This window comes from Chelonoidis abingdonii, chromosome 2 (assembly GCF_003597395.2).
Source record: "Chelonoidis abingdonii isolate Lonesome George chromosome 2, CheloAbing_2.0, whole genome shotgun sequence".
Taxonomy (NCBI): domain Eukaryota; kingdom Metazoa; phylum Chordata; order Testudines; family Testudinidae; genus Chelonoidis; species Chelonoidis abingdonii.
In genome coordinates, this window is record NC_133770.1 from 297,885,462 (window position 1) to 297,912,151 (window position 26,690).

General features: G+C 45.4%; 1 protein-coding gene and 1 long non-coding RNA gene across 4 annotated transcripts in view; one reads left to right on the forward strand and one right to left on the reverse strand.

Moving 5' to 3' along the window:
* LOC116815147 (uncharacterized) overlaps positions 1–23,048 on the forward strand; it is a 28,562-nt gene extending 5,514 nt beyond the window's left edge. For both annotated transcript variants that reach the window (XR_012655140.1, XR_004371417.2), the window contains 2 exons: positions 20,765–20,905; positions 22,016–23,048. This is a non-coding gene — a long non-coding RNA (uncharacterized LOC116815147). The remainder of the gene's footprint in view (positions 1–20,764; positions 20,906–22,015) is intronic.
* Positions 1,315–18,775, reverse strand: LOC116815142 (ly6/PLAUR domain-containing protein 2-like). Of its 2 annotated transcripts, none has more exons than XM_032763231.2 (3): positions 18,108–18,775; positions 2,956–3,075; positions 1,315–1,587 (listed from the first exon to the last, which is right to left on the reverse strand). In XM_032763231.2, the coding sequence occupies exons 1-3, from the start codon at positions 18,235–18,237 to the stop codon at positions 1,376–1,378; spliced, it is 462 nt and encodes a 153-aa protein (XP_032619122.1). In that variant the 5' UTR covers positions 18,238–18,775; the 3' UTR covers positions 1,315–1,375. The 2 variants fall into 2 exon arrangements, with proteins under 2 accessions (XP_032619122.1, XP_032619123.1); XM_032763232.2 differs by lacking the exon at positions 18,108–18,775 and adding an exon at positions 9,546–9,742.
* Positions 23,049–26,690: the final 3,642 nt, after the last annotated feature.

Below are 26,690 nucleotides of genomic sequence, written 5' to 3' on the forward strand. Positions count from 1 at the left end.
GTGAATTTCACCCCAAACTGGTTGTTTAGCAATGATGTCTGTAGAACAGAGGCATGTGAAATAGCCATTTGCTAGGGGTGTTGGTCACAATGGTCATGCACTTAATTCGAATAGTTTGGCCTTGAGTAACTGGGTGTGCCATGGAATTTTCCGCAAGTAATTGACACAACAAAGACATTCCAGTACAGATTAGCATGGAATTTAATTTAGCAAGGAGCTGGTAGAGAGATTGTCTGACTGGGCATTCCTGAGCCAGGTCCCTTTATTGACAGGGACAGGAATGCAGAGATAACATCTTTCCAAGAGGCCAGTGTGTCTAAGAAAGCGAAGAAGTAGCTTCCTATAAGCGTCCAAGGCCACCCATTCGGAATGCAGATGGCAAGCTGTGGTAATCTAGCCGTCCAGTCCCAGACCTGGACTTTAGTGTCCACCAGTCTGGTCCTGTCCCAAACCTGGACTTTTGCGTCCAAAGTTTGGGGGCTTACCTGAAACTCCCCCAAGCTCACTACCAGCTTGGATATTCTCGCTGCCACCAGATCGGATTAATATGTGGGCCTGACCCCTTTCCTCCTCTGGTCCCCAACCTCCCTTGGTGGGACACCCAGATTCCAATCCTTGGATGCTAAAAGCAGGGAAAATAACCCTTCCCCTCCTCTTCAGGCTTGCTTGCATTGTGTGGACCCAAGAAACCAGCTTTTTGCTTCCCTCAGGACAATGGAGATGCAATACCCACAGCTGGGCTCTGCCACCCCCCTTGCTCCAGGAACGAGGGAAAAACTGTAACCACCAGAGAACAGAGAGAATTCTTCGTCTTCTCTTTAGTTGCTCTTTCCCTGGACCCAAATAGGAAATAGCCCACAGCCTGGCTTTTCCCTTTGCCTCCCTAGGAAAGAACTTTCACAGGTTTAACAGAAAAATTAGTTAGAAAAGAAAGAAATATAAAACAATCATCTTGCCTTAAGATCAAATACAGGCTCTTGCTTATAAGAATATAAAGAAACGTCTGATTTAAAAGTAGCCAATTAAACCAGCACACAAATTACATACAGGTAAATCACCCCAAAGACCTCATAGCTGAATTACTTTGCTTTGTGTCGTGGTATTACAGATGTTGTGAGGTTTAGGCAGTGGTTATAAGAGACTTGTTTCCTCACTAGTAAGAAACAACAAGACCCCGAGTATACAAATTCCCGCCCCTGACTTTAAACAATCCAGTTCTCTGATTGGTCCTCTGGTCAGGTGTTCGGTTACCCTTTTCAGGTAAAAGAAACTTAACCCTTACCTACCTATCCATTTATGACACAAGCACAGCCAAGAGGGGCTTGGCTCTTGTTGGGTGGTGCTTCGGGAGTAAAGGCTTCACCTGCCCGGCTCCTCACAGCCCAGTTCTGAGGAGGACACAGAGGAAACTGGCTGAAATCCCCATCACCATGTAGCTGATTTGTATGCTGACCGCCCCATCCAGGTTGCACAAGTCAGAGTTACAGCAGAAGGTGGGGCGAGAGCTCCCGATTTCATCCACGTCGGACGGGATGCATTTCTGAGCACAAGACTTGACGACGGTTGAGTCGCCCACAAAGGGGTAAACTACAACATGTCAAAGCAAGAGAGAAGAAAAGGGTATTAAAGGGAGGATTAGGGGTGGGGGCAAGTTCCAGCCCTGCGGGGAGCACTGAACATCTATCCCATTAGATTCCAGCTCAATTCCAAAAAGCTTCAGGGGTTGGATCAGCTGGGAACTAAAACAAACAAACCTTTTGCTGGTCTCCTATGTAGAGAATGCCCTACATACATTCCTTGGAGTCTATCTCTGGTGTCCTTCCCACATGTCTCCCTCTGGCTCAGTGAACGCACAGGCAGTTCCACTGGGGCAGCCACAAGCTAAGCAGGGATACCTGGCTCATGCCCCTGGCTTTACACCTAAGCCTGGGTGCATTGTGTGTCATCTGTCTCCCTGCAGATACGACATCCCATCTCTAATTGCTACCAATCCTAGGTGCAGCAGGTATCCCTGAGCCCCATCTCCTCTCTCTGGAGAGGCGTCTCTTTACTCGGCAAAGCTCAACTATGGGCCAATGCAAGCCCCGTCCGGAGAGGTGCCAAGAATGCTCTGAAGTCACAGGATCCAGCTTAGGCTCCTAAGAGCCCAGTGATTCAGGCACCCACAAGGGAGGTGGGAGACATAGGCTCCAGTCCACCAGCTCCCATCACTCTTTATCCACAACAGGAGAGATTGACGCAGTCCTCATTGGGATGCCCCAGGGCTCAGAGCATCATCTGAGAGGTGGGAGACCTTTCTTCTCTGGTGGCAGAGAGGGGAATTGAACCTGGGTCACCCACATGCCAGGCAAGTGCTCTAACCACCTGATGCTTTGTGTGGCACAGAGCAGGCACCTAATCCATTCCTGCAAGAACCACACTACTTGCCTAAGCTGCAGTTGGTTCCCATTCGCAAATCACTAGCAGACAGAGGTGCCTCCCTGCCCCTATTGCCAGAAGGGTGGGACTTAGCAAACTCCCCTCTCATCAGCCTCTGCCATTGGCTAGAGGTGTGTCCCCACCTAGCGTACTGGCTTTTGTGAATCACAGTCTAAGGTGCCTGTCTCTCCCTATTCATTGTACAGGAGCCTAGGTCCCTAACTCAGGTTTCGTAGCTCCCAGGGCTGTTCCTGTGATTTGCCAGGGCACGAAAAGTTACGCGCTGTGATGCTGAGTGTGGCGATGCCTAAGTCCCTTTGCGGATCTGGACCTAAGTGACTCATCCAACGCGAGTCCAACTGAGTCAATGGCAGAGCCAAAACTTGGATCCACTGCTCCCAAGTACCCGTGTTGCAGCCTGGGTCCATCGCTAGCAATCACAGGGGAACTCTAATCCCTGGGGTTGGGGCTGGATGGACGTTCTTCCCTTCCCTACATTTGAGCACAGGCTTCTCCCTCTGGGAGTCTCTTCCTTACCTTCCTCTCGGGAGTACATTACTGTCTTGCACACAACGTCATCCGTGGAGCAGTTGCTGATGGTCACGCAGAGGGAGGCGCTCATCGGCTCCAGGCATGTGTAACACTGCAAGGCGTGGGCTGCAAAGAGGAACAAAACGGGGTTGCAAAATGGGGAGCAACAGGTGCTGTCTGCCCTTCCAGATCACCCCTGTTAGGGAAACCACTAGCGCCACTCCCCAGAGGTAGTTCTCAGAATGTGGTGCCGTAGGACCCGGCAGTTTCCTATGTGTCTTGTCTGATGTATGGAGGGGCATGCTGCAAAATCCACACGCCATGTCTTCGGTGTCACGCCAGGCTACTGTTAAACTGCCTCCAGGCATGCGGGTATCAGAGGTTAATCCAGTCCTTGGAGAGCATCATTTCGAAGAGATTTGTCTGTCGACTTTGTAACAATTAGCTAATCAGACCCGTCTCACACAGTTATCTGAGTGGCAGAAACCTCAGCCAGCTAACCAGATCCAGAATAATGGACAGGCTGAAGTGATTTACACAGAGATCATTCCACTGATGGGCCGGTCACTCCTGAGGCCTGATTGTGATTCAGATTTACACTAGAGTCCCCATGCTCGTCCCCTCTGTATCTCCAGAGCAGTTGCCAACTCTCGCGTGGTAAATAAGCACCCCAACTTTCACATTAAGCCAAAGATCAAGCTAATCCCATTTCAGAACAAGGCCAGAACAAGCCAATCCCTAAGAACCCCAACACTCTGTGCCTAGATCCCCCCGGCATGCAGTCTGGGACTGTGGGGGGGCCACCGTGCAGCCCTGACTCTCTCCCCCAGTTGCCCCTGCTTGCCAGGAGCCAACCAAAAAAAAAAAAAAGGACACTACAAGCCAAACAAGACAAAAACAAGCCCAATTTCTGTGTTTTTTTCACGGGTTTGGCATGTCTGTACTAGAGTGGTGTAAAGACACCTTATAAATGGCATAAAGGAGCCTTCATGTAAGTGAGAATCAGACTCTCAGCCTATAAGCTCTTTGGGTCAGGGGCTGGTTCTATTTTGCACTTTCTCCAGTGCTAAGCAGTGGTCAGCGCTGACCCACAGAAGCGTCCTTGGGGCAGGCAGCTAGGTAAGATCTCATTGTAGAGAGCTAGAAGAGGCCCATGGGATTTGCGTGGCCCAGGCTAGGACTATTCGGTGCTGAGATGTTTGTTCCACATCCAAAGTGGGTCTCACATTATTTTATAAAGTTAAACATTTAAACACAGGACAAATATTATACCAGAAGCAAGTCCTTCGACCAGGAGGAAACAACAGTGGAAAGCACTTGCTAGATAAACTTCCTCTAAGGAGAAGGGCCCTCTGAAAAGCAACCAACCAACCATGCCCCCAGCTTCTAACCTGAGGCTTTTATAAATGAGGGCAGAGCCCAAACAAGCTGCAGGGAAGCTAATTTCACCCCAGTTAGACCCCCCAAAAGATCCCTTAGAAAACTGGACCCAGCTGCTCCCTTTCTAATGTAGAGGTGGTCTCTCTGCAGTGCTTACTGTGGTCTGGCTGTTCTCTTTGACAATTAAATTATACAGCTCCCATATTTAGCAAAGCACTAAACTCAGCATTAGAGCAGTAGCTCTGCCAGTAGCCTTGATTTCTACCCTATTAGCTACCAGCAGAGTAAATGTGACAGGATTTTCCTTTCTCTGAGTCAGTAATGGGGAAGTATATAGGGATCTTAATAGCAATAAGATTTAGGGCCTGAGAGCGTGCACCGTACGTTTAAATTAATATCCTTTGGGTTAGCAAGATGTCATCAAATATTGCTGGCTAAGCTAATGACTAGTGTATTGTTATTGTTTTATTTGTAAAGGGGCCCTGCCTGGCCTGACACTCAGAGTGCTGTGCAGTTTACAGCATGGTTGGAAATGGAATGAAATAATCCTACGAAAATAGATACAGCCAAATAATGGGGCTTTATTGAAAAAGGGGGAAAGGTCCTCCAGAGACACCTACAGATTAAAACATCTGGAATCAGCTAAAGTGTGAGTTGTAAAGCCACTCCTCTCTCTGAACAGGAGAGATACTTAACCCTAACTGTTCATTGTCTATTAGAAAACACATACCAGTCAGGGATAGAGGCAACAAAATTCACTATTGAACACACAGCATCAAACTGGCATGAGCTTTGACCAGCTTTGCCCACCTTAACTTAGACAGTGATGGATCATCCATCACTTGTCTCTGTATTGGGTGCTTGGGCAGCAGGATGGGTGGCATCTTAGAAAATACCTGCAACATGTAGATTTTACTCACGTCAAGTAGACAAGGGCGGATACAGCTAGTTATTGCGGTGTTCTTCACATTAACACAAGGTGAGCTTGTGTTAAACAAATAAACGCCTTTCTTCTTAGCATATTATTCACCTAACAAAGCAAAGTCTGCTCCTAGCTACTACATGCTGCACCCTGCTCTGCTCAGCGTTCAGATCTCAGGCAGCTCTCTGCTGGATCATCATTCAGATCCGGCTGTGTTGTTCTATGAAGGGTGGCCATTTGAACACTCCAACCACATACAACACCCTTAGGTAACAATAGCAGCTGGTTCCCACAGTTATACCCCATTGACGTGTCATTTCTGTAAATGATGGGCCAAGATACTGTCATCACAGGTAAGCCCAGAGCTCACATTGACTTCAAGGGGAGACATCTGGTCACATCCTCAGGCAGAAATTGACACAGTTGCTATTTTCTTTAAAGAAGTGTGGCTTGATGGATGATCATCTGAGGATGATTTCTATATTAACTAGAACTGGGCAAATACTGCCAAAAATATTCATGAACATTCATTGGAATAAGCAACAAAGAGTCCAATGGCACCTTATAGACTAACAGGCGTATTGGAGCATAAGCTTTCATGGTGAATACCCACTTCTTTAGTGGTCTCGATGCCACTATATGGGACAGAACACCACACCCAGGAGGCTGCGGGTTACACATGCTTAAAGTATCTGCATGGAAACCTCCCATATTTGTTTGATGGATTGGCACAAGCACCCTGTAATCCTCCCAGACTGCACAGCTGTGCAGGTGAAGATGTGAACCTGTTCTTAAATACCACTCACAGTGCGGATGCCCCAAAGACATGTGAGGTGTCATGCACTACCGTGGGTAAAAACTGATTGAGACTTTTGACCTGCATTACAGTAGTAGTTTGATCTCTAACTCCATGCAAAAAAAAAAACCCCAACGAACCCCCAAAACAACACACACACACACGTGCACACACACACGCACACACACACACCCCCAGGAACTACTTGAAAAAGAGCTATGGAAGGAGTTTATATCTGCAGAACCCCTTCCTCAATTGACCTCAAATTTGGGTCACCAGCCCTACTTTTCACTTCCAGGAGGCACAGAAAATTTCAAGAAAATCCATGCAAGCATGCAGATTTTAGAGCACTGAGAAGCACTGTCTTTTAAACAGGAAGACGACCCTGGAGAGGAAGGGCTCCTCTGCACCTCCACCTGCAGCCCAGGCAGCTCTGAATGGTGTGAACTGGCCCTTTCCCTCTCAATGGGATGGTCTCTGCTGATCTCCCCAAGGAGATGATCCAATCTGCAACACTAGCTCTGAGCAGGGCCGGCTCCAGGCACCAGCTTACCAAGCAAGTGCTTGGGGCGGCCACTCCAGAGAGGGGCGGCACCTCCAGGTATTTGGCAGCAATTCGGTGGAGGGTCCCTCCCTCTCGCTGGAAGTGAAGGACCTCCGGCTGAATTGCCGCAGATCACAATCGCAGATTTTTTTTGGGGGGGGGGGTGCTTGGGGCAGCAAAACCCCTGGAGCCGGCCCTGGTTCTAAGACATGGGAACAGCTCCATTCCTCTTGGTGGCTGTTCTTTTCCCTCTCTTGAGTGCTTTAGGGCCAGCGATATGCATGAAGTATGCCTGTCCTCAGCTCCCCACCCAAAGGGTCAGGGCTCCCCTGAATCCTGGTTACATTGGGGGCCTCCCCAAAGGGCAAGCCCACCGCAAGCCAGGTCACCTGAGGAGGGCAGGGACAAAAGTCCAGTTCCTGTAGATGGGTACATGCCCCCCATCCTGGCACACACACAGAGGGCAGTGAGCGGGGCTCCGAGACCCCCAGCGGGGCAAAGTTCCCATATCCCGGCTCATATGAACAGGGGAGGGAGAGGGGTTCAGATGCCCCTAGAGGGGCGAGAGCTACCCACGTCTGGGCACACACATGGAAGAGGAGACTGTGAGGCTGACAGGTGCCCTCCCACCCCTATTCTCCCCCAGTTCCTCTGCCACTCACCCTCTTGTCCCCCTTCCCACTGTCCCAACCCATCACACCCTCCCTAACCCCCATGCCGCCCTCATCTGAGACCTCAACCTCTCTCCTCCCCTTCCACCCGTCGGCCCATTTAGCCACCTCTCATCATCCCCCTTCCCCTCACTGAGCAAGTCCCCAACCCCCTCTTCCTCCCAGGTCACCCCCACCCGCTAATACCCTCCTTCCCGGGGCATTCAGCAGATCTAGTATTTCCTTGCATGCCCTGGCAAACAGCAAGCATGGACGCGGAACTCGAGCAAGCAAGAAGCCAGAGATGAGGAGAGCCCAGGCCAGAGCGGAGGGGCGCGAAGACGAGGGGATGTAACAGATACGGGCAGAGGAGAGCAATGGGAGGACACACACACAAAGAGGGCCATTACTGGGGGACACAGAAAACTGGGTTCACAAATGGGAGACACTTTTGCCGAAGTGGGGATGGGGGTGCCAAGTGGAGGGGGCGAGCCAGAAAGGGGGAGGGAGAAATATGCTGTCAGTAGCAAGAGAAACAGGGGACCTTGTAGGGTGGCAGAAAGGGGGGGGGCTCAGCCCCACCCTGAGAAAGGACTGAGAAGGTTCATGTCCCCGGAGGGGCGGATAGAGATGAGAAAAACTCAATGGCTTCTCTGAAAGACGCAGGAGGGGAGGGAACTGGACTCCTCTCCTTCCCCTGAGCCCAGTGGGGGAGGGGGAAGGGGGTGAAGAGGAAGGCTTCTGGGACACAATATGGTGGCTCCTTTTAGTCTGGATAAGAACAGATGGCAATCTCCGGCCATCAGCAGTGTGGCCCCAGCCGCCTTATAGGTGCTACATGACTTTCCCTGACAGAAAGGAGTTCCCGCTCGAAGCATTCCCCCTCACTGAAGTCCTGAGGGTTTCATATCTCCCAGGCTGGGATCTGGGCCATAATGCCCCCGAACATTACACCAGTCGGGGCTTGTCCAGCCATCACCACAAAAAAGTGGCCATTTGACCTTGTCACAATGAAGCAGAGAAGACTAGATGCAGGCCGCGTTTGCAGTTCCTGGGTAGCTGGAAGCCCCCGAGGAGGGCAGAGAACAGGGACTGTCACACATTCAGTCACAATGTGGCTTGCATAAGGTTGTTTGTTTCCTACATGAGGGGGAATGAGGGGATCACTGTTCTGTGCCCCGTGGTAACCCAAGCATCATCTTGAGCTGGATGGAGATGGCAGCTAGCGAGGCAACCCTTAGAAGAACACGCTTGACCTGAACGGAAGTTAGATTGTGTCAACTCAAGTCCTTGTGCGGGCTCACATGGGACTTTTCCCCCACCCAGCTAGACACAACAGCAGTTTCTGCTTGGCCACCTGCTCTGACCGACAGGGACTGTGCTCTCATAACCCATCCCTGGTGGCACAGGCGACCCTGACAAGGAGGTGGCAAGAAGAACAGGCTGCCGACGCACCAGGGCATCCAATGATGTGCACTGGAATAATGTGAATCAAAGAGATATGCCAGCAGGCCATGTTGAAAACCACCGTAAGGCCTGGGTCCAGTTAGGGGGACATGGGGGAGCTGCCCCCGCAAATTGCAAGCCTCGGGCAGGTGCAGAATTCCTCCCCCCCCCCCCGCCAACTTGTATGGCCCCATTGGCCTGACTGAAGCTGCTCCCTTCCCAAATATAAAAGTCAAACTACCCCTATGCTGAGCTCTTTTGTTCTGGGGAACAGCCTCCAGATGGCAGTGGTGTGAGTCAGTCCCGCCGGGGGACCTTGACTGGGTGGCCGAGCCCATCCTTTCCATCTCTAAGTGCCCAAGTGTCTATGAATCACACGCGGTGCATGAAACAAGCCACTGGAGAAGACAGCTGAAGCAGAGTGTGTAAAGGAGGGTAGAGACTCCTGGGTTTGTGTCAGGTGAGAAGAACACCAGCCCGTGGGAACAAGGTAAAGCAACAGACTCTCTAAAGCATCAGGCCTCGTGGCAAAGGCAGAGCCAAGAGAGGATGAAAGAAATCACAAAGCCAAGTAATATCTATCAGTGGAGAGACTTCCATTGATAGCTGCTAAAAGAATAGATCTTGGGTTAGGGATCCCAACCTGAAACTTACTATTTTTATAAGCGATGCTCTGAAACATCTGGGCAGGCTGCAAAGACCACTTCTGTCACATCAGGCCACCACCCATGACTTGACTTCTAGGTTCACACAGGGATAGATCTTTCTGCAGTTGAAGTCAATGACATTTTGTCACAGATGTCCCTTCATTCACCCTTCCCACCCCACCACAAAATCAGGGCTTGGTTAATAACTTACCTAGCTCCATGCACACAATGGCAGCCAGCAGAACAGACAGAAGCCCCTTCATCATGAGCAGCTCCTTGCAGCCTGGAGCTCTTCGCAGGTAGCTTTACCAATGCACCCTCTGGGTGAGTTTTTCTTTTTACTGATTCTGACCATTTCTCTCTCCCCCCTCTCCTCTCCCAGAAATTCAGCTGTACTGGAAAAGCAAGTCTGAGTCATAAAAGGTTTAAATCTCCAATTACAGAGCCCCACCTCCTGCTTTGTTGTACATCTTTTTTTTAGATTTTTCATGCTGCTTGGGAAAGACAATAAGGGGTTGAATAGCAGAAAATAGCTAAGCTAATTATGTCCACCTTCTTTGTAACAAGATATGATCCCCATTTATCCCCTGGTTCTTCACAACAAAGTGAGTGTTATCTAATCCCAGGTATCTCCAACTTCCTCTGGGCCTTGTTGACATTACTTCTTTTCTTTAGCAATTAGTGTCACCTGAGCAGTTTCTGTAATGACAGATGGGACTTTTAAGAGGCAGTGGCAGCAGCTGTGGGCCACAAGGGGTTAAATCTCAAGAGATTTCCCTCCCCACTTTTTGCCCTTGAGAAGTGGCAGACCATGTGAGACCAGCAAGGGGCATGGGGGCCATGGTAATAGCTGGTTAAATTTGAACCCTTTTCCATGTTGAGCTTCCAAAATACACGCAAAGGGCCTCTGTGCAGATGCTAATTTGTGCTCACAAAAATCGGTGCCTAGAATTCTGCAACTAATTGCAGCTGCAGATTTCAGCTCTTGGGCATCTGGCTGGGGTGTGATGGCAAAATTTGCATCCAGGGAATTGGAGACTGGAGTGAGAGACTCATTTAAAAATGAGGACCCCAAAATCTCCTTTGATCTGGAGGGGTGGGAGGAGAGAATGGGCGTCCATCCAACATAAAGGTTGTATCTTGATTCTCTGCCCAGAGTCACAGATTGCTAATAATTCCCAAAACAGGACTTGAACTCAGAAACTCAATGCCTTAAGCCCCAAAGAGGCTGGATGTAGCTGAAATGAGGAGGATTGAACTTCAATTTTTTTTGCAAACCACAGCTGACTCCTCATCCTTCAACAGAAACTTTGAGAACCCAACCGTCAACTCACACTGGGTCTGATACAAGAGATGAGGCTGTGAAATGCCTTTAGTATAAGGTACAAATAATATTCATATTACTAACATAAAATCATCTGGTATCTCATGCTAGTGCAGAATTCAGAGGCCTACAGGTAACGGGAGTATCTATCCCTGAGCATATTCAACCAGTGCCCCATGATCTGTGCTGGCTACCTTTGGGTTTCCAGGGGCAGTTTAAAGCCTTGAGTTATACTTAGGAAACTTAATTGAGAGACTACCACTGTCCCCTGTCTTCTCAGCTAGTTCTGCCTTTTGTATGTCTATCTTGTGCCTTCTTTGTATGTCCTGTATCATGCTGAGTGCAATGTTGGTGCTTAATACATTCTGTCTGGAAGGCGGGGTGCTCCTGTTCTGAATGTGTTCTTCTTACAGGTTTGCAACCACTGGGTAACAGGTCCTGTTGTGTAGCTCTGCCAGATAACTTTGCAGCTGGAACCTTCGTTAGCCAGTCTGATTCCGATTCCCGTGGCGTGCATTTTATAAATAGAAAATAATAGCTGAGCTGAAAGGAGACAATCCCACCCAAAGATTATTAAATTCTCATTCCTTGGGTTGTCACCAGGACTCTGAGATGGAATTATTTCCGGGGATTCACTGACGGCCATTTGTTGTCGTTGTTTAAAATTATATGGACCTAGTGTTTAACACAATAAAACATTCATCAGAGTAACTGCTATGCTAGAAACCTGGGTTAGGATAGTTTTAGTTACTAGCCTAGTGAAAGGATCAGGACTTCAATCATTCTCAGAATAACTACCAGATCCTCAGCTAGTGTAAACTGACATAGAATCATAGATAGAATATTAGGGTTGGAAGAGACCTCAGGAGGTCATCTAGTCCAATCCCCTGCTCAAAGCAGGACCAACCCCAACTAAATCATCCCAGCCAGGGCTTTGTCAAGCCTGACCTTAAAAAACCTCTAAGGATGGAGATTCCACCACCTCCCTAGGTAACTCATTCTAGTACTTCACTACCCTCCTAGTGAAAAAGTGTTTCCTAATATCCAACCTAGAACTTCCTCACTGCAACTTGAGACCATTGCTTCTTGTTCTGACATATCTCTACTCAGGCTCCTTAGCTTTAACTGAAGTTGTGTAAACTACAACTCCCACCATGCTTATGAAAGAAATTTTGGAATGATCTACAGTAAATTCTTGGCTACTGTTCTCCTGTGAATTCAGTGGACTGTAATATTTTGATAACATTTTGATTAAATTGGTTATGAATGTCCAGTAATTGTCTCCATCTCGAGACTATCTAATGAAGAAGACTGTGGTGTACCCGACCTCACTATGTACAATATCCCTGCTCCAGGATGTCTCAGATTTCCCATTTGCCAAGCTGAGAACTTCACAAACTTTATAGCAAAGTGGAAATGTACTGACTGCATCTGTTTTATTATTCAGAAAAGAGAGAATTGGAAGCACTGTTTGACTGGGTTTCTGGTATTAAATTGCCCAGAACAGTATGTGCTATATGGGTGGATTCATTTGTATGCCTGACATTTGATCTCATTTAAGCAGGTTTTTGCATGGAAGAAGTTTAATGACTTTGACACTTTGAGGAACATGCCTCCTCTTTTTGTTGAGATCACATCCTATTTGTTTTGTGGTTTCATCGCCTCTCATCTGTGTCTAATAGGAAGGGGGTTTTGAACCAGAGGAATGTTAAGAGAATCAGTCACACAGACCTTTTTCAACTCTGCAAAAATGTAAGTCACACTCTATGGTAACTGAAACGGTTTCCCCTCTTCCACCCAATCTATACCATGGTTATGCAATACTGGCAAATCACAAGTAAACTTTCTGTCATGGAAAGATACGTCTCTGACATTATTCTGAACACATCACCTCTTATGTAGAGATCACACTCTAGTTGTGTTCTGCTTTCATTGACTGATAAGAAAGCAAAAAAAAAAATCCACAAATCAAGCCAACGTCTGGCAGAGTAAAAGGTGAGCTGCCAAAATGTGTTTGGGAAAAGACATTTGTTAAGGTAAAACACTTAATGCAAATTAGTGCAACCAAAACTGGATTTTGGAGGAATTTCATGCCATAAAAAGATGATGGGTCAGATTCTCAATCTGGGGCCCATGGGAAGACCCAGCTTCTGGCCATAACAGGCCAACTGAGAATTCCTGCTAGTGAAAGGAGTTCTCATCTGGGGTAGCCAACTTCTGTGCCAACTGAACCCCAACTTTGAGATCTGGCTCCAAGGGTCCTCTAGCTCAGGCTTTGTTCTGGCACAGAGCAGCCCCCAGAATCAGGGTGCTGTAACAGAATCTCTGACACCCCATCTCCTGCACTGAGCAGATCTAGTAGACAATTTAGCCTCATATTAGAGCTACATTTCCATAGCACTGATGACGCAGGAGGCACTGTGCAATCAAACTCCAGGAACAAAGCCCTGTCCTTATTCACGGTTTACCCAGGCAAGTGCATGCATATTGAGGGCGGTGCCTGCATCACTCTTGATCCCCTGGCTCTGGTGTTCATGGCACAGTGATGCCTGAGGCCTCGTGTTACTAAAACGTCACTGCTCTTTCAAAAGCAAGTGTTCATAGTTTGTAACAGGAGATACTGGGGGAGTTGTTCTGTCTCAGTCTTGCCATCTCTTCTCAGCAACATCTCACTGGCGCACTGCTTATGTCCAACTTCCATCAGCCAAAAGCACTCAGACATCACAAAGACAGGCTTCCTGAATAGACTAGAAAATGACGTGATAGTCAGAGGTTCCGGGAACCAGCTGCTCCCATCGACTTCAGCTGGAATTGTGGGTCCTCGGCACCTTTGAAAACAATGTTGCCAATTGCAAGGTTTTTATCCTGAGTCCCATGATATTTGATGTGTTTGTTAAAGTCCCAGCTGCTGGAGTCATGTTATTGCATTAGAATCTCAGCTTGCTTGCTTTCTCTCTTTTTTTTAAAGAAAGTTTCTGCCTCTTGTGTCAGCATAAAGAAAAGCTTCAAACAGTGACTCAGGTGCTCCTAAAGGCTCAAGCTCCAGGAAGCAAATATCCACAAATGCATTTTTAAAAAATCTCTTGATTTTTATGCCAATTTCATGATTTTTGAATCCTTCAAATCAGCATTTTTCTGCAAATCAGGGCTCTGAGGGTTTTGAGTTAGGCACCTAAAGTTTGTGACCATTTAAAAAAATGTGAGCTTAATCTCCCAGTCACCCTTTTTTAATGGTCTTTGAGCTATTCACGGTGGATTCTTCCCCTATGTAAGAGAAACAGCCACCACAGCTCTTCATCTTTATTACAGTGACTCCAATAGCACTCTCATTTTCAAATCTGATTGTATTTCATTAATGATAGCCTAGAAACCCCTGTACCATGGATGTTTCTTTGGATGTCTTATTTCTGTATTGCTTCGCATCTCTGTGCTGGGATTGTTTAGTCTGCAGAAGAGAAGAATGAAGGGGGATTTGATAGCTGCTTTCAACTACCTGAAAGGGGGTTCCAAAGAGGATGGATCTAGACTGTTCTCATTGGTATCTGATGACATAACAAGTATTAATGGTCTCAAGTTGCAGTGGGGGAGGTTTATGTTGGATATTAGGAAAAACTTTTTCACTCAGAGGGTGGTGAAGTACTGGAATGGGTTACCTAGGGAGGTGGTGGAATCTCCTTCCTTAGAGGTATTTTAAGATCAGGCTTGACGAAGCTCTGGCTGGGATGATTTAGTTGGGGTTGGTCCTGCTTTGAGCAGGGGGTTGGACTAGATGACCTCCTGAGGTCCCTTCCAACCCTGATATTCTATAATACCATGTTGACCTCTTGGGAAAGGAATTTTCATTTTATTTTATTTTCCATTTTGAAGCAACCCTTATTTTCAATTCTTTTATTTTGTTATAAAATATAATATAAAATGGAGGGGGAATATAGGTCAAAATCTGAACAAAACATTTCAGTTTCATTGATACAAAATGTTTTGATCAATCTGAATTTTTTTAAAAAAAATTTCATTTCACGAGAAATTTCAAAAGTTTTTGGTTTTGTTCCATTCTGAAATGGAAGAAATGTCAAAATAGCAAAATTCTTCTCAAAACAAAAAAATCCAGGTTCCTCGCTACTCTATTCCCAGGTCCTTAAAAAAGAGCCGAAGAAAGCCCTAATTCCTCTATGCTCACTAAAGGGAGCTAGGACTTTTTTTTAATGAATTCAGGTTCATTAATTATCAACTGCCTTCCTTCGCATCCTGGGTCATCTCATCTTGCTCAGCTGGCACACATGTAGCCTGATTTAAAGGACAGAATTTTGTCTGGATCCAGTTTATTCTGGGGGTTCCCAATTGCTCCCCATCTCCACCCTGCTCTGCATTCTGGTGAACGTCCTGCTGAATGTTGCTCCCAGTGGAGCTGGCTAAGGCCTAGACTACATGGGGAATGTGTCTGGGTCTGGCCCCCAGCCTAAGTCTGGCTATAATGCTCTAAGATAGCTAGCTTCTAGCTGACCAGGCGAGTGGTACAGCTTCCAGAACGTTCCTAGCTAACTGAGCAAATGGTACGACCCAGTTGCTGGAACATTCCTACCTGTTTAGGTGAGTGGTACAGCCCAACTGCCTCCAGCTTCTGGAACATGCGAGCTGGCTGCAGGGCAAGAGACTATATATGGAGGGTTAATACGTGTCCATCACAGAGTTACAGAAGGGAAAAAAGTGTGGGCACACCAGGGCAAAAATCTCCCCAGCAACACAATGAGTGTTTTGTTAAAATAAAGAAAAAGTGCGTGTTCTAAAAGGATGTGATTTCACTGACCCCTCAATGCACAAGTTAATATTTAAGAAACCTTTATTAATTTTAAAAGTGGAAAGAGCAGAGCAACCTGCTGCTTTAGCTCTTTCTTTCAACACAACCTTAACTACTGCATAGCTACCATCACCCTCCATTAGATCCCTTGCTAGCATTCTCTTTTGGCTTCTTATTTAGTGTTCACATATGGTATTTTAAATCATTTCTTAAAATAAAATAAAAATAGTTGGGGATATACCTATCTCCAAGAACTGAAAGGGACCTTGGAAAGTCATTGAGCCTAGCCCCCTGCCTTTACTGGCAGGACTAAGCACTGATTTTTGCTCCCAATTTCTAAGTGGCTCCCTCAAAGAATTGAACTCATAACCCTGGGTTTAAGGAAGCTAACGCTCAAACCACTGAGCTATCCCTGTCCCCATTGCTGACCTTCTAAAATAAGGAAATTTCAGAATAGAAAACATTAAGCTGGCTTTAATGTTGAGAGAACAGATCAGTAACATAGTTACAAGGATGCTGTAATTATCTCTAAAGCAAGCCTTGCAAAGCCAGGAAATTCACAGTTAAGGTTACACTTAAAAGAAATCCACACGCATCAAGGCATGAGATTGCACAGAAAGGAACAAACAATGTTAACTCAGCCCTGTAGGGGCACCACTAGGAGAAAACAATGCTCATATCTTTACATTCAGTTTAATACACTTGGGACTACAAACACTATTATTAACTAATTATTCTTAATATTTGTATTATCCTAGCACCTCAGAGCCACAGGCATGGACCAGGCCCCCATTGTGCTAGGCATTCAAAAAACATGCGTTAATCAGATTTATGTGATGGCCACTGTCTTGACCAAACACCAGGGACTGAATCAGGGACTTCCAGAGCTAAAACATGAGCTGTTACATCTGGTGCGGTGATGTAGTTGGGTGCTGTAACAAATTCATCCTCTGCAGATCAGACACAGTAGTGGATTCAAAATGTGCACAGGCCAGCTGAGTGCCTAAGTCTCCAATCCCAAGGACATGAGAGAAAACCCTCTGGTTCCACTGAGCAACATGGAGTTCCACCCAGTGACCAAGGCAGGAAAGGTGGTAGAGAAGCAACTTAGTGATGAGATCCAAGATGACACTTGGTAGAAAACGCCCAGTGTTAATTCTAGTGGGATGCATTGCAAAGAGGAGGTGTTGTCTCTCCCTGGGTGGGTTCAGCAAGGAAACCCCCTCTCTGCCCAGCACTTCACACTCCAGTCCTGACAAAGGTGATGACAAAGTCGGCAAAGATGCTGATTACCAATACTGGGTAGCCAATTCTCATGTCGACCACCCCATTGCACAAATCTTCCTGGCAGCAGAGAAAAGAAGATTGGTGTGTGGCAACATTTGTAATCGTTGTAGAGAGTGGGCATGATGGGGAACGTTTCTTCTCCAGGAGAAGGCAGGAGTGGAGCTGTCTAAACAAGGAAAGGAAAGGAGCATGGGGGAATCAGCATTTAAAAGTTCCCAAATGACTCCTTAAAGACTGTGTTCATTAGTGTTGACTTTATTCTAAATTCCATTGGGATCATAATGCCATGGAATCATCCATTTATCCCAAGGAATGTATCCATTTGTTTCTAGTTAAATAGCACCCTGAGACACCTCAGATTTGACAACTCCTGGGGAGGAGGAGGAGGAATTGCCCACAACTATCTGTTGAGATCTCTCAGAGGGAAAAAAATAAAGCTGCTGAGGAGGAATTCTTCCCATTCCTGTCAGGGTCTGCCGGTGAGCCCAACACTTTGTGATAAATGGCACCAGCTGATCTTCATCCATCACCAGGAGAACATCATTGACCAATACAGTGTCTGTGCCATAACTAGATCTAAACCCAGAGTGAGAAGGGCCGAGGAGATATAAGGCGTCTGGAGCTGTCTTACCACAATCTTCTCCACAGACTTACCTGAGAAGGGAACATGTCAATATGTTGAGTGATGGCCCCTTGAGCAAAGGCTGCACTAATGCTTCCTTCGAAACACTAGGAAGCCTGTCCTCACTGAGAGAGACATTGACAATGTCTACAACCAAGGACTCAATACTTCTCCACTGGCCTTCACCAACCAGGAAAGACATGAGCATAGGTTGTGGGATGAAGTTCTCTCACGCCTCCAATACCTCAGGGAACATCAACAGATGGATCTCTAACAGAGACAATGAGGTCCTTGTTCCCCCAGGATCTTGCTCTGCCACCAGTTCATGCCTATTCTAATCAGTTTTGCCAACAAAATAACAAGAAATTTTCTCAAAATGGCATGCCTGGCTCCCAGTGGAAAGGAGAGCAGCCCTATGGCTGGTCTAACTTACACTCTATTTTCCATTGGTTCTGGGAAGTAGAAAATAGCCATAGTGCAGGACACTCCTGGCATGACCCCCCTCCCATGTCCTACCCTGGGGAATAGGAGCAGGACAGCTTAGGACTCTTACACCAGCTGGGGCACCCAGCACGTGGGGTATTCTCAGTGGAATCATTTCTGCTCACTTACTTGTCTCCCTCCCCTTAATCAGCTACTCCCTAAGCAAGGCTCTGATCTTGCCATTGGATCATGGGCTTAGAGATCTGCCTGTGCTGATCCACTCCAGAATATGGCCCTAAGCACTAGCAATACTGGGACTTACTTGTAATAAATGTTGTGCAGTAATGATCAGCTGTTGAGCAATTGATGGGATTCGTGCAGGTGTTTGCAGTTGTGGTGTTGCACACGTGGCAATTGAGCGAGTAAGCTGTGAAAAGAAGATGACACAGCATATCCAACAGCTATCAAAACAGTTTCTTTTATTTGATTGGGAAATCAGCCTTATTCTACCAGTGAAATGTCATGAATACTTGCTTGGTGTCAACCAGAATTGTGCAACAGGCAGCAGGAATGTCACAGCTGAGGATCAGACCCACTACTATTCAGACACAACACATTGCTGGGCCAGATCCTCAGCAGATGTAAATCGGTGTATGTCCATCCAGGGAGCCAAATCTATTTAAACCCAAGAACTTAAGTGAGACTGGGCAGTGCTGGCCCTCTGCACAGGGATGAGTTTCACCCATGGAAAATGAAGAAACTGGTAACGTTACTGAGATGTGCAGAAAAGAAGGAAAGCAAAGCAAATACAGAAGCAAATAGGAATAATAACTGGAAAAGGGCAGACAACTGGGGAGAGTTCTGAAAAGAGCTACAAGAATTGGAGATCTGAAAACCTTGCCTTTGTAGGAGACACTTAAGACAGTGGATGATCTATTTAGTTTATTGTGTTGTTTAGATGTTGCTTGTAATTATTAGAACGGGGAGCACTGGCTGTTGGGAGCCTGAAAGGACAGGAAATAAGAAGGAGTGGGGAAGAGTTGAGGAGGCTGAGTGAGAGTTACAGAGGGTGCAGCACCAGCTTGGTAAAGGTGTTTCCACTGTAAATAAAGTCTCGTTGAAGCTTGTTAGTACCTTGCCTGTTTGATGCAACATTTATGCAAGAGAATGCTAACAGAGGCTTGATCAGAGGCTCTGATCCTACATGGGAAAGAGATTTCTGAGAGGAGACAGTTCTTTAAACTGACAAAAAAAGGATAAAGTGTTCCAATGGATGGAAACCGAATCTAGACTAGAACTTGACTAGAAACAAGGCACTATTTTTTAGCAGGGAGGGTAATCAGCCTTTGAAATCGATTTCCTAGGGACATGGTGGATTCTCCATCACTTGCAGTCTTTAAATCAAGGCTAGACCTCTTTCTAAAGGTCTGCTCTAGCTCAGACAGAAGCTATAAAAGTAATACAGAAATTACTAGGGATAATGATTCTGATCACATTTGTGAAGTGCTTTGTGCACTACTAATGAGCAGTGCTAGATAAGAGGCAGACGGTGGTGTCATTATTATTTCTGGGTCCAAGTTCTTCATCCTCTTTATACAACAAGTCAGATCAGATTATCATAACAGTCCTTTTTGACCTTAAAATCCAAGAAAATCTTTCATTCCCACTGATTTTTCAGATACTTTAATGGGCAAGGAAGAAAAGAAACCAGTGGGGTCTTTACAAAGAACATCAGCATTTATAGCTGGGGATAAAGAATGAGCCTGCACAAGGTGGAGTGAACACAGACTGCACAAAGAACAGCAAGATCTGCAGAAATCATTTATCTCAGGACAGAAGAGGAGCTGGCAGAATGTGCAAATAATGAGAAACTATCCCATAGGGTTCAATGTTCCTTTCTCTCCCCATCCTAGCTTCTGTAAACTCTTCCTTTGGGGAAGGAAGTCTGTTGTACTCAAAGTACTATATGGGATCTTTTCAGGGGGATTAAGGCAAAACGCCACATTTATTAGTAATACAGATATTAATTAATACTCTATCATATGCATATGATATATTACAGTCATGCATTCACACACACACACACAGACACAAACACACTCCGTCTTGCTGTTGTTACCAACTAGTTGCTCCCCTTAACTGCACTGGCCAGGTGAGTTAGATGGGGGAGGGGTGGAGCCGGGCTTCTGCCGATCCGGATCGATGCTCCGATGGTGACAAGACGAGACCCAGGGTCCTTCTGCAAGACACCTTGTATTTATAGCAGCTTCCCTCTTATGCAAATCCAGACCAGATTCAAAATCTGGGTCTGTGTCCGTTGGTCTGTGCTTTGTGCTGCTTTTTTTTCTGGGTGTTGTCCCAATGCTGCTCAAAGAGGGCGTTTTCTAAAGAAGGTGCTTGCTTCTAATCCCTGAGGTCGTCAATATGTCTGCTTTTCTTTATTGGGCCCACTTGACAAGTTGTATTGTCCTTTGCTCTGGCTTCCATTCCCTCTTTAACTGTTGTAGCTGTCTGGAGGTGGGTGTCTTCCAAGCCTCACTCATTCACACCTCATTCAGTCAATGGGGCAATTGATTACAGAGAGGGGGGGGGGGGAGATCTTATTCTACTTCTAGCAAAAAGGCACATGTTTCTTTCACTTTAACTATACTATCCTTAGGGGCTATAACATTTGATACAAAGTTTTCTACCAATTTTCTAATACAAAGTTGTATGAGAGAGGCACAATGCCAAGTCATATGAAATACAAAATCAAACAGTGAACAGAAGTTACAATGCAGGCAAGTGTAGTGAATGGTGAACAGAAGTTACATTAATAAAGTGAACAATTAAAAACAATTTCATTTATCAGTTCTACAAGTCCACTGAAGCCAATAGAGAGTCTTTCCGCTGACTTCACTGGGCTTTGGATCAAGCCCATAACTGTAAGCAATGGAAAGCATTATCATCAATGGAAGTCTCCCCTCTCTCTGCCCGCAGGACCCCGGCCAGCAAAATGATTAGAAAAGCCTTCATCTCCTTGGGATCCTCTCAGCTTGCAGAGAAAAGGACAGCTTCTCCGGTGGGGACGACTGATTGCCTTGGCAAACCAGGACAGCAGTTTTAAAGGCTTGGTCGCAGGTAGGAGTAACAATAGGTAAGTCAATAAGGTGTGGAGCATCCATATGTACCTACCTTATAAAGCAAGTCTTTTATTTACCTTTCCATTTACAATTTTTGTCTTGCCTTATTCGCCTTTGTTGTAAGCAGAGAAAACAGGAGAGGGGATTTTACATCCTTTTTCATTACATTTCCTTTTAGCGAGGGCTCCGTTATAACTCTGAGATGTCTGCAATTCAGTATATTGATCTGTAAACCCCTTTCAGCTGCGGATCAATCCATGAACACCCCACCCCACCCAATTCAAACTTCTCTTCCCTCCTCAACCCAACTGCTGTGACCCCTTCCTTACCTAATGCTATCATCCTCAGTCCAGTATCTGTATCGGTTTGTCTTCTTGTTCCCTCTTACTCTCTGTAGGACATAGAAGAGAATCCTATCTTCTCCCTTCCTGTTAGCATAGATCTGTGAGATGTGTGAGCTAAGTGTCTTGTGTGATAGGTGGTTATTAGCAGGCCCCTGAATATTTTCAGGTGCACTTGGACTTTGTTAGGTTCATATCAGGGTCACCACTTCTAATGCAGGCCATGCCAGTAGTGATGAGGGCCCTTCACCATCTGAGTTCTGAGTTCTGTCCTACATAAAATGAGTTTGGCAGGGCTCCGTTCTGTTCCTAGATCACAGGTGTCCGCAACACAGAAACAGCTGCCAACTTTGACACTTGCTGGCCTCCTTGTTAAGAGTCAGCAGGAGACCAAAGGCTGACTAATGATTGTCTGTGGAGACCATCTCCACGTCACTGCTGCTCCCTGCAGGTCAGGGTTGGGGCAGTATGGGAGACGTTGGCATTGTGCTGCGTCAGCTATACCTGTTCTATGGCTAAATAGAAGTCTTCAGTGCTATCAATCAGGCAGCTTCCTCTATCTGCAAAGAGCAAAAAGCGACTCTCCTTACACACATCCCCCTTGTCTGTTAACCTTTTCCAAGGTTCTGCCGAATCTGTTCGCTCACAGTCCATATCTTACTGCACATTCTGCATGCCAGGTTTGTAGTGGGAAACATTGCTCCCAAATATCAGTTTGGAAATTTAAATGAGTTTGCTTTGACTCTATTATGTTTTCCTTTTCTAAGAGCCAACACAGCTCTGATAGTCTGGATTGACTTTTGTTTACAATTTACAAAAACAGACAAAGCAAAAACAAAAGGAAATCTTCATATGAGAGAAAGAGAGAGAGAGCACAGTGTATGCAACTCCTTCTGTAACAGCCATCCTGAACTGACAAACAGCACTGCTTCTAGTGGGAAGAGAAGAAGACACAATCCATTTGAAGGTGCTGTACATGTGAGATGTTATCTGATTAAAATATGACCATGTAGACCATTGTTACTACCACTGTTATATAATTGCAACAAATCTTATACATAGTGTGCCCCGTAAGGTGTCAATGGAAAGGTTATGATTTGCTGAATATGATTATCCTATTTGTACGCATATATCCTTTTTGTATCTGAAGTTATGAATATTGACTATGTACTTGTATTTCAAATGTATTTGCTCCTATGGTAGCACCCACAGGGTTATTTGCATCCTGTCTTGCCAGCACATTGTGAATGGAGTATTCAAGTTGATGGCTCCTCAATGAACACAATGGACCATGGAAGAAGCCTATCTACACCTGATGGACTTTCCTGTGAACGTTCTAACTAGAGTATGGGTAATATCCTCTGCTATGACTCAGCAAAGTGTGCAAGGGCATGTGAGTAAAATCATGTGACCCTACACTCCATCTTGTTACATGTATTTTTCTACAAACTGGGCTGAGGGCTTTGTTTGGACCAATGAGTTTCCCTCCACATGGCAGAAGCTAGGAAAGGCACTGGAAACATCTCCATTTTGCCTCTTTCCCACTCTAACCTCTGGACTATGGTCTTACACTAATGGGAGCATTCTAACCAAGGCACTGAGAACCTTCCAAATTATTTGGAAGCAACCAGAGATTTAACAAGCCAGCAGTTTATGCCATCACTGCTACAAGCCTAATCCAAGAACTTTGCAATTATTGTATGTATTTGATTCCTTTAACCAATTTTAACTCTCACCTTTTTCTTTCTTTCTTTAATAAACCTTTAGATATTAGATACTAAAGGACTGGCAACAGCATGATTATTGGGTAAGAGCTGAGATATATATTGACCTGGGTATGTGGCTGGTCCTTTGGGATCAGAAGAACCCTTTGGTTGATGAAATTGGTTTTCAGTAACCACTCATCGTTAAGTCTAGTGTCTGGGTGCTGAATCCAGGACTGGAATAATCTCAGGAAGCTGCATTTCTGACTTCTTGTTAGCCAGTGTGGTGAGACAGAAGTTTACTTTTGTAGCTGGTTAGACATATCTATAGAGAAATAAATTCACCAGTACTGGAGTGTGTTCAAGGTTTCTTCCCCACTTTGAACTTTAGGAGTACAAAAGTGGGAATTCTGCATGGAAAAACCTTTCTAAAGCTTAATTACTAGCTTGATCTTGGTAACGCTTGCCACCAGCCAGAATTTAGTTGTCTGGCACACTTTCTTGTTCCCCCAAAACCTTCCCTGGGGAACACAGAATCCAAACCCCTTGCGATCTCTAAAACAAGGCGAAATTAACCATCTTCCCATCCTTATCCCCCAGACTTTCCCCTCCCTGGCGTTGCACTTGAGAGGCTTCACACAGATCCAAAACTCCTTGGATCTTAAAACAAGGAGGAAGTAACCATCCTCCCTCTCTTTCCCCCCCAATCCCTGGTGAGTTCAGACCCAATCCCTCTTGGATCTTAAAAACAAGAAAAATCAACCAGGTTTCTTAAAAGAAAAGCTTTTTAATAAAGAAAGAAAAAATATTAAAAATTAGCTCCTGTAAAATCAGGATGGAAAATGCTACAGCGGTTACTCAGATTTCATATAGACCAGAGGACCACCCCCTATCTCTTAGATTCAAAGTTTACAGCAAACCGGAGGTAAAAATCCTATCCAGCAAAAAGAAACATTCAAGTGAGAAACAAACATAAGACTATGCCACCTTGCTGGCTATTACTTACAATTTGACACCATGAAAGACTGATTCAGAAAGATTTTGGAGAGCCTGGATTGTGTCGTCTGGTCCCTCTCAGTCCCAAGAGCGAACAACGAACAAAACAGAAAGCACAAACAAAGACTTCCCTCCACCAAGATTTGAAAGTATCTTGCCCCCTATTGGTCCTCTGGTCAGGTGTCAGCCAGGTTCACTGAGCTTCTTAACCGTTTACAGGTAAAAGAGACATTAACCCTTAACTATATGGTTATGACAGGGTGTGTCTGCCCTATTTCGCAGCAGCTTGTTCTGAATTTGGTGTTCTCAGTTGTGACAACATGCAAAATAGAATCCCAACACCTCCGCTGTGTTTATGTGGCTATGTGCACCATAACCTGTGTTCATACCCTAGATATATTCAGGCAAAACAATATATTAGTACAATGTTCATGAAAACAGTCAGTTTTAATGGCGTATTGAAGAATGTTTGCTGACTATGAATTTAAAACTTGCAGTCATAGACTCAGCTTATTTAGCTTATGATCCACTGTGACCCCCAGATCATTTCCCCAGTACTTCTACCTAGACAGTCATTTCCCAATTTAATGTGTGCAAATGTTGTTCCTTCATAAGTGGAGCACTTTGCATTTGTCCTTATTGAATTTCATCCTATTTACATCAGACCATTTCTCCAGTTTCTCCAGATCATTTTTAAATTTAATCCTAGAATTTGGAACCTCTCCCAGCTTGATATCGTCTGCAAACGATACAAGTATACTCTCTATGCCATTGATGAAGATATTGAACAGAATCGGACCAGAACTGATCCCTGCAGAAGTCGTTTGACACAATTTGTTCTTGACAAATCCATGCTGACTGTTATTTATCACCTTATTATCTTCTAGATGTTTTCAAATTGAATACTTAATTATTTACTCCATTATCTTTCTGGGTACTGAAGTTAAGCTGACTCACCCCTGAGCTTCTGCATCAGAACCCTGATTCTAAAAGTTATGGCCATCCAATCAGAAAACAGAATTATACCCTGTAACCCCATGTGCTGGGTCACACCTGCTTGAATTCTGATTCTCAGAATGAACTACTTGCGATCGAGTTACAGATGCAGTGTTGTTTGCAGAAATCTTTTGGGGATGGAATTCACCCCTCTCGTGAGAGGCCAGCATACAGACAAGGCAACATGTACATCCCACTAAAGCCCATATTTTAGACACAACTTTTGATGGAGCCTTGATGAAGTGCAGAAGGAAGGAATTCAGTTTGACTCCTCTGTGTATCTAGCCAGATATTTACGGGGCCCTCATCTCCATAGTGTCTGAATGCCTTTGATTCCTGGCTGTGTTTGCAGGCCCACGGTTAGAAAAAACATGGAATCCTTGTGAAGTAGGTAAACTTGATCTGGGGTCATTGAGCACCAAAGTGGAACTTGGCAGGCCTAAGTGGGACATTAGTGGCACCTATACCTTTTGCCGTTCGGGGGAATGTCACTCTGTCAGTATGTGGGAATGACCAATATGTTTGAGAAAATCACTATGTTATTTTAATACATAATTTGTGAGCAGGGAAGAAGGAAAAATTCTTCAAGAAAATGTTCTTTTCGTAAATTACTCATCCAAATCCCGTTACAATAAAACTTGTTTGAAACCAAAAACAATGTGTTTCCTCTTTGGACACTCGCCCATCAAACATTTAATCTAAACTCTTAGAGATTAGAATCTCGTATAGAAATTCCTGCAGTTTCTGGTCTATAAAATAGCACATAGTTGGAAAGGTGTCAGGCTATTTCAGTGTATTGCAGGATGTTAGCCAACACCCTACTTAACAGCCTTTTAAAGATAGGGCATATAAGGATCAGCGACTAGTAATGAGTTATGATCCTCTTTTAACCTATGCCACATATGCTCAAGATATGGCTGGCAGGTTAGATCCAACCTGCATGATATATTTCTGGCCCCAAGCACTGGTAGTGCTGGGACTAATTACATTATGGCCTAGTGACAGTCTCCAGAATCTCAGCTTACTTCCAAATGTGAACCAACTGTAACTGACAGTGCCTGAGTTTGCAGAGAGCCTGATACCATTGCTCTGAAAGGTGTGACCTGCCCTTCTCCCCACTGGAATGTCATCCCTAAAGGCCAATAATGAGACTTCAGTATCAATAAAAGCAGCAAAGAATCCTGTGGCACCTTATAGACTAACAGACGTTTTGGAGCATGAGCTTTCGTGGGTGAATACCCACTTCGTCAGATGCATGCTTCAGTATCAATGTTAACGATTCACTGTTGGTCCTTCTAAAGGATGGAGCAGAAAAGAGGATGGGAATGAAGTCTTGGGGAAGTGGGAAACTGAGAGTTGCTGTGGGGAAGTAAAAAAAAAGAGGGAAGAACAGAAAAGGCTTGCAAAGAAGGAAAGAGAGGGAGAGAAAGGAGGGTGGGGAAGGAAGAGAAAGAAGGCAGCAGTAGCAGTGACTTTATAGGGAGTATATTTTCTTGCAGAATGTGACAATAAGAGACTGAATATATTAAAGTTTAATCACTGCATGAAGTCTGTATTGTTCCCTTAATCTCTGTGCTGTTCTTTACTGACATCAGCGGAGTGTGAAGGAGTGTGACCTGCCCTGCTCCCTATTGGAGTGGGGATGCTGTGGACTGAGGCGGGGAGCATGAAGTCCTGAATGTCTATCCTAGGCCTTAATCTAAGCTCAAACATGGGCGCCAGCCAAATGAATGTGATACCCTAGACT